General features: G+C 40.6%; 1 protein-coding gene across 3 annotated transcripts in view; it reads right to left on the bottom strand.

Annotated features, from left to right (window-relative positions):
* atrn (attractin) overlaps positions 1-16,890 on the bottom strand; it is a 156,453-nt gene that overhangs the window by 121,539 nt on the left and 18,024 nt on the right. For all 3 annotated transcript variants that reach the window (XM_041972699.1, XM_041972700.1, XM_041972701.1), the window contains exons 4-10: positions 15,590-15,718; positions 11,429-11,625; positions 8,382-8,550; positions 6,577-6,667; positions 4,423-4,672; positions 3,794-3,977; positions 3,301-3,455 (exon numbers count right to left, since the gene is read on the bottom strand). In XM_041972699.1, the coding sequence (XP_041828633.1) occupies positions 3,301-3,455; positions 3,794-3,977; positions 4,423-4,672; positions 6,577-6,667; positions 8,382-8,550; positions 11,429-11,625; positions 15,590-15,718 (1,175 nt within the window). The remainder of the gene's footprint in view (positions 1-3,300; positions 3,456-3,793; positions 3,978-4,422; positions 4,673-6,576; positions 6,668-8,381; positions 8,551-11,428; positions 11,626-15,589; positions 15,719-16,890) is intronic.

The following is a 16,890-nucleotide window of genomic DNA, read 5'->3' as shown; positions in this document are numbered from 1 at the left end:
AGGAGGAAAGAATTTGTTATAATTAAATACCATCTATCCATCCATCCATCCATCCAGCCATCCATGCATCCATCCATCCAGCCATCCAGCCATCCATCCAGCCATCCAGCCATCCATCCAGCCATCCATCCATCCATCCAGCCATCCATCCATCCATCCATCCATCCATCCATCCAGCCATCCATCCATGGCCAGGATTAAAAAATTTTAATTGTGATTATTTGCATTTCTATGCACAAAACTTAATAATGAATTCTAAGTAGTGCATTGCACACATTCATTTTAGATTTACTGCTATTTGATGAAAGCTTATCATTTTTTGGTTTTTAAACACTAAACAAATGAACTGCTTTTAAACAGCAGCAGTTAAAATATTTACTTACTGGAAGATTAATGTTATAAACTCTTTCTGGTCAATTCAGTTCCTGCACATCCATGTAAACGGTGAGAAACTATTTTAAGTCCAGAAAATTCCTTTAAGGAAAAAAAAGGTGCTTTTCTAGATTTGAACTGAAAAGTAGTCCCAAAAAATTAGGACAAACAGTGACACAGTGAACACGGGTAAATATTAGTGAAGCACCGCTGTGGTGCTCAAGTTAAGTTCAGCAACTACTGAACTCTGAGCTTGCAGCTTTTTTATTTGGAACGTCTTATTTTCTGGCTGTAATTTCTTGTTTTCCAGTTTTTTACTGGTAGATTAAACTCAGAAGAATGAATAAAGAGCTGATTAATGTTGTTAATAAGTTAAGCTTTAGAAAACTGGAGTCAACATCTGCAGAGGCAGGTCATTCTTATGAAGAGTGTATTGTGACACAGTGGGGCTGATTTCATCATTTTGGTTTTTCTTCTTTTTCTAGAGGGTGGAAGACTTTTTGTCATATTTTCCTTCTATATATATATATATATATATATATATATATATATATATATATATATATATATATATATATATATGTGACAAAGAAGGGATGGAAATTTCAGTGTATATTTGATTAAAGGCTGTTTGTTTGTTTTGTTCCCTGCAGGACTAGATTCTCTGCTCTTCTACATTTTGAGGGAAAGTCTGACTTTTAATGACCCAAAACTAAAATAAAAAGGTAAAGCTGTAAAAAGAGAACATTTGATCTTTACATGATCAAAGTGGGTTGGGAGCGTGTTTTCAGTATGCAAGTGCTTCTTTGCACATATGGACAAACATCAACACCAGTTCATATGAACTCGGTTCACCCAGAAAGCTCTTTATGGCTGAGATGAGGCATGACAACCATCCCCAACCAGTAACCCCCCTTGTGATTTGTCATTTCTGTGTATGAGCATTCAGAGCCAGTGAAAAACGTTTTAACACATGATAAAAATAATGGTCTCTATTAATACGTTAATGTAGTAATAATGCCTTACCTAAAACAAAAACATACTTGACAATAACAGGACCGTGGTATTTAAAATCCAACATCCTCAATTCCTTCATTCATTCTGCATCAACACACATTAATCTAAATATCTGTGTCATGGTGGAATCTGAGATATCAGCTTGTTACCATTAATCTGGTACAACATCGTATCCTGATCACCTTGTAATTTACACCCCAAACACTAATAATTTGTTGGTTCTGATGCTGCTGTCAGATGGCCAGGTAGGAATTATGAGTCATTATGACGAATAAACAAACAGCCAAGCATGAACTGAAATCATTTTACTGCTTGTGCTTTAAACTTTGTAAAGAAATAAAACAGCACGTCATGTCTCCAGTTACGTCACGTGTGCAGTAAAATCAAAGACATCTGTTATTTAAAGGACGTCGGCTGCAGTCAGTCAGTCGTTTAATCCTCTAATGAGGGAAAACAACATGGAAATCTGAGTTTCTGGTACTTCCATCCAGTGATTACATTAAATGTTTGCAATTATCTCAAATAACTGTAATTATACAATCATTGTAATAATGATGACGTTGTTGTTTGAGGATGACGTATGAAGAGCCAGAATACAGATCTATCACCAGATGTTAGTTCATCTGGGGAGAGGTGATATCTCCTCTTCACATTCATTTATTTAGTAAAAAAGCAAAATCATTCAACCTGATCAACCTGAAGAAAAAAAAAAACTAAACTCCTGTTAGCTTTGCCTGGTTTATTCTATTCTGAGCTTTACATAAGAATATCCTGGAAGGATGTCTGTGTGTAAATGTTGTGACGACCATATTTAGTTAAACAGGATTCTGAGTTTTCTGTTGCACCTAATTTATATTTTATTAATTTTGTCTTGATATGGCACACCATTAAATCCAAGACAATGAAGACAATTTGTGGATGTTTTGTTTGTTGTGATTGGTAGTTTATGTGAAAAGCTGCAGACTTTTTGTTGCTGTGATGGATAATTACATCCACTCACAGGCCACTTAATTATGTCCACCTGCTTCTTAACACAACTATCTAACCGGCCAATCACAAAGCAGCAGCTCAATACATTCAGTCTAGTAGACATGGTGAAGACGACTTGCTAAAGTCCAAAGTGAACATCAGAATGAGGAAGAAAGGGGAGTGGTAGCCTAGTGGTTACAGAGGTGGGCTTGGGTCTGGAGAACCTGGGTAAAAACCACTGTGTCCCTGAGCAAGGCCCTTAACCCCCGACTGCTCCTCGGGTGCCGGAATCTGGCAGCCCACTGCTCCTAGCAACTAGGATGGGTTAAATGCAGAGAATGAATTTCCCCACTGTGGCACTAATAAAGGAAGATCATTTTATTTTTTATATAGAGGGGATTTAAATGACTTTGAACGTAGCATGGCTGTTGGTCTGAGTATTTCAGAAACTGCTGAGATTTTCACACACAACCATCTGTGGGATGTTGGTGTCAGAGGGAAATGGGCTTAGCAGTTGGACATGACAGAACAGCAACAATAATTCAAATGAGCACAAGCTAATTTAGACTGATGAACCACTGGACTCATTCATTTAGAGGAAAACCTGAATGGCACTGTTGCCTAGCAACCACTTTAAATTTCGGTCGGAGATTTATGTAAGTCGGTGTTGACATCCGAACATCTTATGAAATTCCCTCAATCATCTGAATACAGCCAAATTTTATTTTAGGAAACCATAGGTTGGAACCATCGACTTACTGGACCAAATGTCCGAGCTGCTTGTGTCTACTTCCACGTAGCAAAGTCTGCCCACTTTGATCTGGTTAAACTGGTGTGACCACATGCCGATTCACCAGAAAGCCCTAAGGTTCTGAGACTACAGAACCAGAACTGTGTCTAGTGTAAAAGCACAATGTCTGTGTGTATGTGAGTGTTACTGACCCAAACTGTAGGCCAAGAAGTCAGAGGAGAAGCATTTGGCGCCGTGGCTCATGGACGTGTCGTTGTGGGTGTTTCCACCAAACACCAGCATCGTGCCGCTCACGATCACCGCCGTGTGAAGGTAGCGGAAGAAGCCACTGTCTCTCAGGATGGTCCTGCACAGAAACACAGAGGTGGATATTTTAGATGCTACTTTTACATGAGATGTGAAGCAGCTTAAAGAACTCCTTAGTTTAAATCACTGACTAAGCAAGTCAGACCAAAAATATTCTCATGCACTAAATACACACAAATCTGTGCGTAAGCACAGCTGATAAATGAGGGTCCTGGTTATTTTCAGTTTACTATGCAGTACATGTGTTCTGTTACACTGCTGCATTACTGAAGTGACAAAAACTTTCATTAAAACTTTGCTTTGTAGGCCAGAGCAGAAAGATTTAGAAGTTGTGGTTAAATTGCACAGTTTGCTGCATCTGCAGCTAAATAAACTCACCATTTCCTCTTGTCCACGTCAAACTTGTACAGGTCTCCTGCTAGGCCGTACTTGTTGGCGCTGAAGGCCTTGTAGCCTCCGTGGATGTAGATGGCTCTGGTGCCGGGGTCAAAAACGCTGCTGTGGCCGTAGCCGCCTTGGACCAGAGCGCCGACTGTGCTCACAACGCTCCAAGTGTTCGAAACTGAAGGGTCACATTTCAGTATTTTACTCAGCAACACAAACCAACTTCAAGATATAACAATGTAAAGAATTACCACTGAGCAGATATCACAGCTGCTGATATCTACTCGGTGGAAGAGAGATCAGAACTTAAGGATGGAGATCAGTTCCAGCGTTTTACTAGTGAGATGGACTTTAAAAAGACTCTATGTTCAAACTCATTATGGCTATGAAAGTGGGATCAGGCTGCGTTTGACAGGTAACAATATCCAAATTACTCTGACTTGTGAGCAAATAGGGGACATTTTCCAGTCTGTGGGCTACGGTAGAAGGTTAATTCATCCCATTTCCTCAGGCAGATTAGCTTTTAAAAGACAGTGAGTCTCTATGGTAAGCTCTGCTTTTCTGTCACTAATGTGGATGATCAGATGAACCGGAGTCTGAAATGTGTTCCCTCTTAAACTTACTAATGTCGTACTCCTGCACCTGGCTGATGTAACCATACAGAGGACAGTGTCCAAACAGGACCAGCATCACAGGACTGTCCCCTTCCTGGGTGGGAGGCACAATGTGAGCCGAGTGTCCCACCACAGCGTACTGGTCCTTGACATGGGGGCTTAGGAGGACCCAGCTTTGGTTCTGGATGTGGAAGACCCACAGCTGGCTCGACACGTTGCCTGTGGTGTCGATCTTTCCTCCATACATGTAGATCTTCCCCTGAAAGAAACAAAGACGAGATGTGGAGGGTTAAATGATAAAGTCTGGTGATGGTTTTGTTTTTGTTGTTTTTTTTTTTTTGCCAATATGGCGGCCTTATGGTGGAAAAACACTCCTCTGCAGTGATTAGACAAACACTGAACTCATTTGACTGCCGAAGCAGCAGCTCTTCTGGGCTCCTAAGGAGACCTCATGACCAGCTTTGAGCTTGACAGCCTCCTTCCCCACCCAAATCCACCAAGCCCCCCGTTCAGGTAGAGGCCTGTGAGCATTCACACATACAACCAACACCAGTCATCCTGGGCAAATCCAGGAAAACAGGAGCATCCAGTTCCTCTTCAGTGGTTTCTTTCCAGACTGTGCTGTGTAGAACTGACTTTATTAGCAGCTAACTCAGCAGCTGTGGTCCCATCGCGGCTCCCACCACACCAGTCATGCACTGTGGTGCATAGGGCACCAAAAGTCAGGGGTCCATTTTAGTTATTCATTTGTCTATTTAATGTTTGGTAGCATTGTTAATCCAGAAGTAGCTTTGTTATGTCATCAAGATATTGACCTGTATCTGGAACGCTACAGTGAAACATTATCATTAAACCTCATGCATTGTTATGGACTTTTTTGTTTATTTGGGTAAATTTTTATTCATCAATCTGGCCGTCATTGTGGCTGTGTTAGTGCATATGGCACAAGTCTCCCTTTAAATGTTTTAGAACTCAACTTTTAATTTTGTCAACAGTTTTTTTTCCACATGCACAGTTGTGAACACTAAAAATTCTATTAATCTCGAAAATGACAGCTTAATTTCACAGAAAGCAGAAGATTTAAAAATGTAGGTTTAATGGGACTTCATGGGGCATCTTTTTGTCGCAAAAAGTAAGAACAACAACAATAGCAAGATCAAGTAATTAAAATCTCATTTAAAGAGTTTAAATCCTTAAAATTCTTTTAATGATTGGTAGAATTTCCAAGAAATCTCTGTCAAAAAAACCACAAAGCCTGGCTTTCACCCCTTCAGGACTCATCCCTGCAGGTTTTGGACCCCCAAAGCATGAAAGTTATGATGTCATGTTAAATTTTCAGATTATTGCAGTTTGTTGAGGGTAGGAGGCCAAAAGTGACCTGTAACACACATAATCACTCATTATGACTGAATCCAAGTAGCAGACGTACACTACCATCATTATAATGATTCTAATGAAACATAACAAAACTGTAACACAGCAACAGAAAATCATAAGGGAGTCTCCTCCTGTCCTTGGGTTATGAATAATAACACCGACTCATTATCACTGGACCCAAAAGACAGACCAAGACTCTACAACTAAAAAGCTGGAGATGAATTATGTCTGTAATGAGAAGCTTGGAAAAACAGAAGTCGACATGATAAATGTTCTCTCAACCAGATCATCTATGAACAGACCAAATTTAAGATTTTAACTAAACAAATGTCCATTTCTACAAAAGTCACAGTTTCCAGTTAGTTTAAAGAAACTTTTCCATCTGTGAGGCAGTTTGTGCTCGATGTGAATCACCTGTAGTAAAAGTATGAATTCCATCTGTTACTCGTAGTGGCAGTGATCTCATTTAAGATTGGTTCTGCAAGTTTGCAGACCCCAGTGCAACCTGTTTATTATAGTTACTGCAACTCAGATGTGCTTCTGTCAGACCACGAAGCAGACGGACTGCATCTTCCTCCCAATCCACCTCCCTCTAATTTATTATTCCATCAGCAGCTTCTAACCATCTTTCTGCAGCTGCTGGAGGAAGAGCTTCACCAACCATTTCACTGTAGCACCAAAACCCAGAGATTTACACGTTAGTTCCGGCAGAGACAACAATAATCTGCAAGATGCAACAAAGTAATGAAACATGGAGTTCATATTATATTGTCTTCACGTACTCACCTCATACAGAGCTAGCGAGTGGCCGTATCGTGGTGTGACAATGTTAACAGCGGGGTTGAGGGCCTGCCAGGTTTTACTGCTGAGGTTGTACCTACAGAAAGGAAAAGTACAAGAAAGGTGAGCTCAGCTTGACAGTAAAACTTCTTATTAAGGGCCTTTTTCACTTAATAATGATGGTCTTGCTCCATTTTGTGCGTCCTCCTAATTCCTGCCAGCAACCCAGATCTCAAGAAAACACTTAAAGATGTTATTTCTAAAATATCTATAGCCTCAGACACTTTACTCTCTGCAAATACAGTTTAAAGTTATAATAATAATAGAACAAACGTGATATGCTCAATGTAAACAGATCCTACAGAATTAAAACCTGATCTCTACAAATGTGTACAAATACAAATATTACAGCAGGAAAACAAATCGATGTGTGTTTAAATGGTAAAACCAAAGAAAGGACGTCTGGTTTTGCCTATACTCTTCTCCTCTTCTATGCTTGCATCGCCGGGGCCTTTCCAGGAATCCTGGGACATCAGGAACCTGATTTTTCAGCCTCTATTTCAGAAACTTTCTTTGCACGAGAGAAACCATCTGCTAAGCTGCTGAATGAACTTGCACAACATCTGAATTATCATTGCAAATCTAACTTGTAAACACGGGTAAATGATCGGTCATATGAGCAACAGTTCTTGAAATTAGCTTCTAAAAACCAAAAACAAACAAAGGAATGAAACAACAGTGAAAAAATGGGTTCATGAACAGTTATGCAACAGTAATTTTATGTGTGGTGCGAATACCAGCAGAGACAACAAGTCCAAAGTTCTCCTCTGGGGGTTTTCCCCAGTCCACACAACCCTCAGAGAGTCTGAGTCTTTCAATACTAGTTCTGTGGTGGCTTTCAGGGGTTACTACAACCATCTTAAACAGATTGTCCATCCTTGGAAATTTTTGGGAAGAACTCTTTGCAAACCTGCAGCACCACAAATCCCTGTGAAGCACCATGCATGACATTTCCCCAGCATTCAAGTCGTTTAACTCAACTGGTTGAGCTGCTGCCTCCCAAACAGAGGCTACAGCAGCCGGCCCAGATTCGAATCCCAGTGTACCTTCTCGCTTTCCCTCTGACTCACTTTCCTATCCCACAACTGTCTAAGAAAGACCCCACAGCCTAAAAATACTAAATAAATCCCAGAGGTTGGACTGCGTTCAACATTGTACTGTCATCAGTTGACAAACATTCAGAATCCAATAAATGACATCTAAAATAAATTGCATGTGCTTTTCCAAGGAAAAAAATAAAAATATAAACTTTTGTTGCAAGTCTTCGTAAAAACTGCCACAAAAATCAGCTAATTTAGGTCAAAACCATCAAAGCAGCTAAATTCTGGAGGGTGTGGTAATAGGATTAATGATCGGCTCTGATCCAACTAAGCCGAGATCATTTTAAGTGGACTGAATACTAATAGAAATAAAAAGCCACTGGCCTGCTGGCAATTCCTTAAAAACCCAAAACAGGAGTGACCTGGGTGGAGTACAGGGTGAGGAGCACCAGCTTATCCAGCAAGGTTTTAATAACATCCTTCATTCTGCCATCTCTCTTTCCTTGTCCATTTTTAACAGACAGGAAGTGCCATGGTTTCTCTTACAGCCAAATACAACTTTAGCACTCAGCAGAAGGTCTATCTACATTAAAAATATTCAGATTTTTCCAGCACAGTCGCGTAGCAACAAGAGGACGAACATCTCTCTGTTCTCAGGGAGGGAGAGCTGCAGCAAAATGTCTGAAATCAGACTGAAGATCTTCAACTTACGCTTTCACCATGTGATAGTCCGAGGCGTTGAAGACGTAGCCTCCAACAACCCACATGATGCCCTGATCCAGTACGGCCTTGTGGGAAGCCCGGGCCAAACCGGCTTCGGGATACTCCTCCCGGCTCCAAAAGGAGGAGTTAGCAGGAACAGACACCGAGCAGTCTGGACCTGAGGAGGAAGGAAAACCACAGAGTCAAGTAGCGAGGAGATTTAGTTTATTCACTTCTTGCAATATTAGGCAAACATTAAACACAAGGAAAAACGCAGCCTTTAAATGAAATGAGAAAATAGGAAAAAGCCCACATATTAAGAGAGGAATAAACTTCAACAGGCTTCATTAGTTCAGTTAATTATCCTGCAGCCTGCTTGCATTTAAAAAAGACGATAGGTTGAAGAAGAAATAAGAGAAAAAAAATCTCCAAGATGCTTTAGAGAATTTACTTTGTTCAGACTGGGTTAATATAAACAGATGCTCATGGCCAGACGTGCCTTCCTCTGTTTATGAAGAAAAACAATAACTCTATCATGAACCGGAATCAGTCCTGAATGAAGGGAAAAGATTCGGAAGAGACTTCTGGAAAACAAGCACTGAGTCAGATTGGCTGTTTCCTGTTAATCTTTTCAGTCATGCAGGTTATGTCGGGGTAAACAGGTCCTGCTAATCTGCAGCCTGCCTGTCCTACCTGTTCAAACTAATCCTGTCTTTACTGGCTTGGAGAAACTTATTGATGGTTATCACAACAAACAGGCAGCATAAGGCAGGAAAGGAAGTGATTAACTCAAACAATCGTGGCTGCTTTGCCCATTTACAGCTACTGTATCCGTTTAAAAAAAAAGTGTTATTTTTGAAGGTTTCTGCATCTATAAAAAGGCAGATTAACTGCAATGGTGACTAGACTGCAGAGACATTTATGTGCATTTTCCACTTGTTTGCAGAAAATTAGATCATTTGGAAGCAGGGAGCAAAAAGTGCATCAAGGGTGCCATGTGGAAAACACCACAAAAAGAAAATACCAATCTGTTTGTAAACTCCCTCAGCTTTGGTAATTAGATGAGCTGCTGATATAACTGCAGTTAAATGAAGCCGTCGTCTCTGCTCGTGCAGAGCTAATAGACGGCAGGAACACAGATGGTCTGATTAGAAAAAAAAGAGAAAGACAGAGAGATAGAGAGAGAGAGACAGTGTCAGGCCATGACAACAAAAAAGAAGCTGATCCGGCAAAGTTCATATGAAGTCCAGTGGGTGACAGCAGATGGATGCTGTGGGGAAGAGAAAGCTGAAGAAGTGTTGATTTGAGTCACCAAAAAAGAAAGGCAAAAGAAGACAGATTAAAAACAGCTTGGTGATCAGGTGTGCTTGATATAAAAAAAAGTATTCCTGGAAAGTTAACTCACATTTCCTTCAATTCCACAACAAAAAGCAACACTAAATTATTGTTAAATATGTAAATAAAGGTTTTATCCCTGGTTCGGGGTAGTGTACTGAAACAAGCACCCTTCCAACAGATTGTACCATAAAACTTTGCTTTTAACCTTTTAACAGCCTCCTTTGCCACTGGGTAGAGTACATTTTTCAGTGATAAAGATAAATCTTATCAGAAATGTGTTGGTCAACGTGTGAGGTCGGTACCTCTTGATCTGGGTTTGCAATCACAAAAGTAAGTGTTTGTTACCCCATTAATGTTTCAAGTTTTAATCATTTAAACACTGTTTGTTGAAAAACATTGATTCTTATTTTTGTTGTACAAAGGAAAAGAAAAAATGGCAAGAAATTTTCTTCGTAGTGGCTCCTTCAGCTACAGACTGCTGCACCTTCAGTGCAAGAAGCCCACACATACTACAGCATTGTACATAGTAAATATTGTTCTTTGACGATGTTACTCATGTACACTTTAACATCTGACTAAATCAGTCTCATCTACAAGAGCAATTTTTTCCAAATCCCTGCCATCTGGAATGTTTATTACACTTTTTATTCTATTATTGCAAATAATAGGATGCTGCACACAAAATTCTATCATTATAAACTCTTATTGTAAATTTTTATTGTAGTATTTTTTCTGCTAAATTTTAATATATCTACTGTTTACTTGCTATTCGCTGCTTAACTTCTGAATTTCTCGATCTACGAAATGAATGAAGCATTATTTTATCTTATCTACATCACTGTAACCACAAGGTCTATTTCAATACATAGTAAATAGTAGTAAATAGTCATAGTAAAGGGAGCACAATTGTTTAGATGTGTAAATATCAGTAGACATGTGTTACTGGTAAAGAATAGATGACGGTTCATAGCAAAAATGAAAAATATTTCAGGCTTGCCTAAAAAAAACATCCTTCAGGATGAATACAACTTGTTCTAAACCTTTATCTAATCATAGTATAATGTGTGAACATCACCTCAGCAAAGGCCAACTCTGATAAAGTGAAGGACAAAATTAGAGGTTTTGGTTCAGGCAGTTCAGGGACGGTCTCCAAAATGGCCATTTTAGTGGCCAGTATGGCACCATCTGGTCAAGCGTTACAACTGAATGGAAACGATCCCTCTCTGAATGACGGCTGGCCCGGCTGAGTCTGTTAATTTTACTGTAACATCCTCATTAAAACTTAAAAGTGGTTTTTATTTCAGTAAATGGCATTTATACACAATAATCGGAGCCATTTTCCACAGCGCTTATGATGAGCACAACTCTGTGGGCATTTAATCACAGTTTACATAAATTGTTTTACTTTCCTCTCTTAATGAATCAAATCACAGATCTGGTCAGACTCTAATGAGCTTTAGTCTCTGTTCTTAGATCTAATCACTTTATACTTTGGCTACGATTCAGCAGCTTAGTATGAAACAGAAAGGCTTCAGGACGGCTGATGCATTGCATTTACTTTGCCACTAAAACAGTAATACTGCTTTATAAACGGTGATTGAATCTTCAAGTCAGACATAAATTATTCTGGCTGATCAAATTGAGTCGTGGCGGCTAAATGTAGATTATGTAGGAGTTTAATAGCAGTCATGTGAGATGCTGCTGTGATGCCAGCCCACCTTGCCATCCACCTTTACAGACGCAGGTCTTGTCCTGGCAGCGCCCTCTGTCTGGGTAGCTGCAGTTGTCCGGGCAGTAGGGGACGTCGCAGGCTTCCCCCTTCCAGTTGACTTCACACTCGCAGTAAACCAAACTGGTGGAGTTTCCCACGCGACACTCGCCTCGGCCGGAGCAGTCGTTAGGACACGTGTTCACCCTTTAAAAGAGAAACCGAGTGGAAAACAGGAGAAGTGAGAAACTAGAATCCAAAACAAAAACATCAAACACCTTTTTTTGCTTCTGTGTGAGCAGCACCTGCAGCTGCATCCAGGCTTAAAGCTAAAATATGCATCATCCCCCTTCAGCTTCATTCGTTTACGAAGCACCTGCTGCAAAAATTGTCAGCATCACCGATACAAAGCCGGAGGCTCAGGGAAACCAGAATACTGATGCTTTCCAAGCCCATCAGGTACTTTCCAACAACCAGACTGTACATCACAGAACTGCATGTTCCCATAAACCAGCCTTTCCCAAGCTGGGGTTCCTGACCCCCATGGGGATCCCAAAACACTTACAGGAGAGAAAAAATGTAGCCTACATTTATCACAGAAATTTGGGATTTTTATAAGGGGTTTAAAAATGAACACAGATTTATTACTCATGCCATACTAAAAGACCAAACTAGTCATTATCTCTGCAAGAGAAGGTGATTTTCTGAACTGAATACTCCAAAAACCAGTTTAACTTCCTTAGATTCTGACAGTTTTCCAGCCTTACATATGGAGGATGGCTGCAGGATGCCCCCCTGCCACAAACTCTGACAAGCTGGAAGCTACGACCAGTGGAAGTATAATGAAAATCCATCTAGTCTGGTTAAGTGTAGCATGTAGGATGCAATAGTCATGGATATTTTTGTAATTAAAAAAAAGAAGTTATGACCAAAACACCAGAAATATTCCATATAGGTTTATTATTTTTTTCAGACATGCAATCGTTTAGTGAGGCAGACGTCAGCAGGGCTCATCTGTTGCCTCTAAAAACTGCCTCCTAGAACCAACAAGAAGACAGTGAATTACAGAGAAATGGTGGTGTGGAATGAATTACCAGACTTTTTGGTTTTAGATAATAATATGGTGAGCTTGTGATTTTTCTATTTTCTTCCAATCCAGCTCTCTGGTTATGTTAGTGAAATTTCTGTTTTTAGGGTTAGTAAAGGCAGAAAAAAAAGAAGAAAAAAAAAAAATATATATATAGTCACACGTTTAGCTGTAAACTAAGAAAAGAAACCTTTTGTCCATCAAAGACAGATGCCGCAGTGAAATGGTAATTTCTCTCTTCCCAAAGACAAACATCCCGGCAGAGGGACGGAGGCACAAAAGACTCGTCATTCTTTAATGTTCCTTCAGTGCCTTAGTTTGATGTTTAAGCTCCACCTCTCCCAGACACCAAAGCCGAGGGGGCCCAGGGGCACTTCACTTTCATCCAACTGTGTGTATCTCAGCCTGCGTTGAACCCATCGTCATGACAACGGTACCAATAAGAGAAGGAGGATGGCACTGGTTTACTGTACACTTTACAGATGTTTACGAGGGACTCCACTTTTAATTGTTAGGCTTCTTCGTCAAGTTCAGCTTTTGTTTTTTATCATTGCAAGTCTTTTTGTTTTCTCGGGTCAAAGATCCATGTATTGTCCATTTACATATTCAACAACAAATATCAACAAAAGGCTTCCTCCCCTTTTGATGCCAACTAATCCCAACTGGAATGTGTCAAATGGATGTGAGTAATGACAGCGACAGAGCAATAAATCAGCCTTATTAAACACAAATTTATCAATGACATAATTCAAACGCAACAGACGCACTGAGCAGATGATCAGAAATAAACTAAGTCAAAACTGGAAAGTTAGGAGTTTTCTTCACTTCAGTGAAAGGAGCTGAAATAAAACTGAAAAGCTGGGTGGAAGTAAATAGTTGTAAAACTAATTTCTTCTTGAAAAGAAAGGTGAAAAGTCTTTTCTCTGCTACCAAGCAATGTGACTCAAAAGAAGGTGGACATTAAATATACCACTCATGAAAAGTTAGAATATTCAGCTTTTAGATTAAAATTTCAGCATGTACTTATAATCATGGTGAATATAACTTAACTCCAGTCACATTTAAGGGAGTTGAGAGACAACCAAGGATCACGTCAGACCATTAAAACTGCTTACATCTACATGGTCTGCATGCTACATGACCACACCACCACACAGACATCATTGTCTTGCATGGACCTGAGAGTATTTGGGTTGGATGCGGAACCAGTGGGCCTCAGTACTGTTCTCTGATGAAAGTCTGTTTACATTCAGCAGAAATGATGGCCACCAACACTGATGGTGACGTCAAGGAGAACACTATGCATCAGCCAACTTGTAGGTGGTGGCTACAATCTAGAGAGGTGTGTCTAGTCAATACAGAACTGCCCATAAACCTCAGTGGTACCGTGACAAGCCCATACTATATCATTTGTCAGGACATTGGGCCTCTGCATGAGCAACACAGGTCTGATTTCACCTGGATGGACGACGATGCCCCAGCTCATCCAGGTTGCGTCATCAGAGAGGATCTGCTGGAGGCTGGGATCCCTCAAATGGAGTGACCTGCACTTTCTCCAGACCTGAATCCCACAGAAAGCCTGTGGGAACAGCTGAGTCGTCATACAGATCAGTGGTTCCCAACCCCTTCTCCTTGAGGACCCCCTTCATGCAACTTCTAACCCCCCCCCCCGTGCTTGGTTTTATGTTTTCATTAACTAGCTTGGTGCATTCTGGCTCAGTCCTGTCCTTTGATAAAACCAACGTTAAGGTAACTACCAACAGATAGCCTCCTTTTTTTATAGGCACAAATCATCTGCACTGTGGTGTTTCTCAGACATGTTTCATTAATGAAATGATGCAGGAAAAACCAAGATTACTCTACCACTGTGGCTCCACCAGCTCACTGGTCTCACTAAACCAAACAGTACATGGATGAAAACTGACTGGTCACCCAAAGTGTAGTGTCTGGATGACATCACTGTATTCACTCGTCTCCTCTCTGTGTTTTAACAACCACACGGGCTTTGTACAGGCAAAACCTCGAGGACACCCTGTGCTTTTTGGGGAACCCCCTTAGGAGGTCTGGGAGCCCAGGTTGGGAATCACTGGTGTAGAGGGTCATAACCCTGTACTCCAGAACCTCAGACTCGAGGGAAGCCCTCCAAGAGTGCAATAATAATAATAATAATAATAATGAATTTAATTTCTATAACGCTTTTCAAGGCTCCCGGAGCGCTTTACATTGTATCCATTATTCCATCACTCATTCATCCTTGGTGATGGTAAGCTACATGTGTAGCCACAGCTGGCCTGGGGCAGACTGACGGAAACTGATGGCCTCTCCGACCACCACCGAACATTCATCCACATTCATCCACCAGCGATGCCAACACTGGAGGCAAGAATGCCAAGCCTCACTGGACATAAATCAAGTGTTTGTTCCAGTAATTTGTTTTAAATAAAGAAATGACCACTGCATAATTCTTCTTAAATCCACTACTTTGATGATATAATATCACTGTAGCGTGAACTTTATACATTGTCCATAAATTTCACCTGAAAGTCAGATTTTTCTGAATAATGTATGTTTCTTTCACTCTCTCTCTCACACGCACACACACAAACACACACACAGAAAGAGAGAGAGAACCAGGTGAGTGTGTGTAAACAGTTGATGATGTCACTGTTGACACAGCAACAACATCCAGCTGAAAATGGACGACAGCAGCTCTAAATGATCCTTTGCTAACATGGTGTCGAGCAGCTGCACCAGCATACAGACAGATCCACACGTCCAGATTCATGACCGTCTTTAGAAAGAGTCATCATCCGACTGGCAGAGGGTGAAGTGGACCTGTCACCTAAAATAATCTCAGCTGGTGGCACAGAAATGATGTGTTCCAAGGTCCTCATGGTGCTACCCACTTGTGGCTGTTTTTTATGAAGTGATTAGAACTACTAATGGATGTTTGGAAACAAACCATGATACAGGAGAGCACTTCTAATTCAGCTCTGAAGATTATCAGCTACTGTAACTGCCTGTCCAGTGTGTAGGAGGATGTGTGAGACATGGTAATAGCTAAAAACAAAATGATTCTCTCACCTGTAGGAAATGTTGAAGCCAGTCAGGTTGTAGGCAGCATCACTGAAGAAGTGCAACAGGGCGTAGCCAGACTGAGACACCACCTCAGGAACCGTCTCATTGCCATACTGCTCAGGAACAATCAGGCCGCTGCAAAGAAGACACGAAAGTGGCATTGCAATTCTTTTTATTACTTTATGCTTTCACACAGTCCCTGAAGTCTGGCCTCCTGCTCCTAACAGTCCTTTTGCCACAGGATCACAGCCTTGGTTGGGATCATACTCCGATTTTTCTTTTTTATTTTATTGTTTAAAAAATAAACTTTACAAAAATTGATAATAAATAAATTTAAAGCTTATTGATCTGATTCATGACTAATTAGTAATATTGAATATAAATAGCTTATCAAACTAATAAAATAATAATGAACTTAATAACTGATCAATACAATAATAGTAAGTATCATTATTATTATATTGATAAGTTAATCGGTTGACAGATGTTGACAGTCTCACGGAGTCACGTCACGCCCGTTATGCAGCTGTTGTCACCCTTCAGGTTGAAAACAGCTAAGCTAAGCTAACAGGCTAACATCCCTCCAACAAAGTGCTGCTGTGCTGACAGCGCGGCACGCGCAGGTGTGTTACCGCCTACAGTCGGCACGCGCAGGTGTGTTACCGCCTACAGTCGGCACGCGCAGGTGTGTTACCGCCTACAGTCGGCGCGCGAGAAGCAAGCAGAACCGGGCCGTGAAGCAGAAGGTGCCGCTACATCCAAACCCTCACTTTTCACTGAACTTTCTGGTTGTGGCTCTAAGCTCTGCTGATTTATCCTCCAGTGCACCGTGCTTTCTTTTGGAAAGCTGGTCTGCTCCTGCTAAAAATCTCAAAAACAAACAAAAAACATCCACCAAAGTTTAGTTTTATCTAACAAGGAAGGGTCATAGTTCAACACTTCCAAAATTCTATCAGAGATTTATTTTTTAGTTAAATAAAAAATATTTTTAAGTGTAAAATAATTTCAGTCTTTCAAAATCTACAGTGAAAGACATTTTGAAAAAACAGAAATTCAGCAAGACCACTGCTTGATGCAAATGGCCTCAACACAGTTTGCTGCTGCAGAAATGTAACCTGAAACTGTATCATTCACAGAGGAAATCATTTAACAACTCCACACTGAAATACTGCAGAGTACTCTGGTCACAAGCTTTTCTCAGACAGAAAGACGGTGGACATGTACTCTGTGGTCAGAAGAGTCTGCAGTACCAAACATACAGTACCAGTCAAAAGTTTGGACACAATTTCCCACTGGATTGAATGGGA

Source organism: Melanotaenia boesemani, chromosome 20, assembly GCF_017639745.1.
Source record: "Melanotaenia boesemani isolate fMelBoe1 chromosome 20, fMelBoe1.pri, whole genome shotgun sequence".
Lineage (NCBI taxonomy): Eukaryota > Metazoa > Chordata > Actinopteri > Atheriniformes > Melanotaeniidae > Melanotaenia > Melanotaenia boesemani.
Note: the sequence above shows the minus strand (reverse complement) of the source record. Positions and strands in the feature narration are given on the sequence as shown.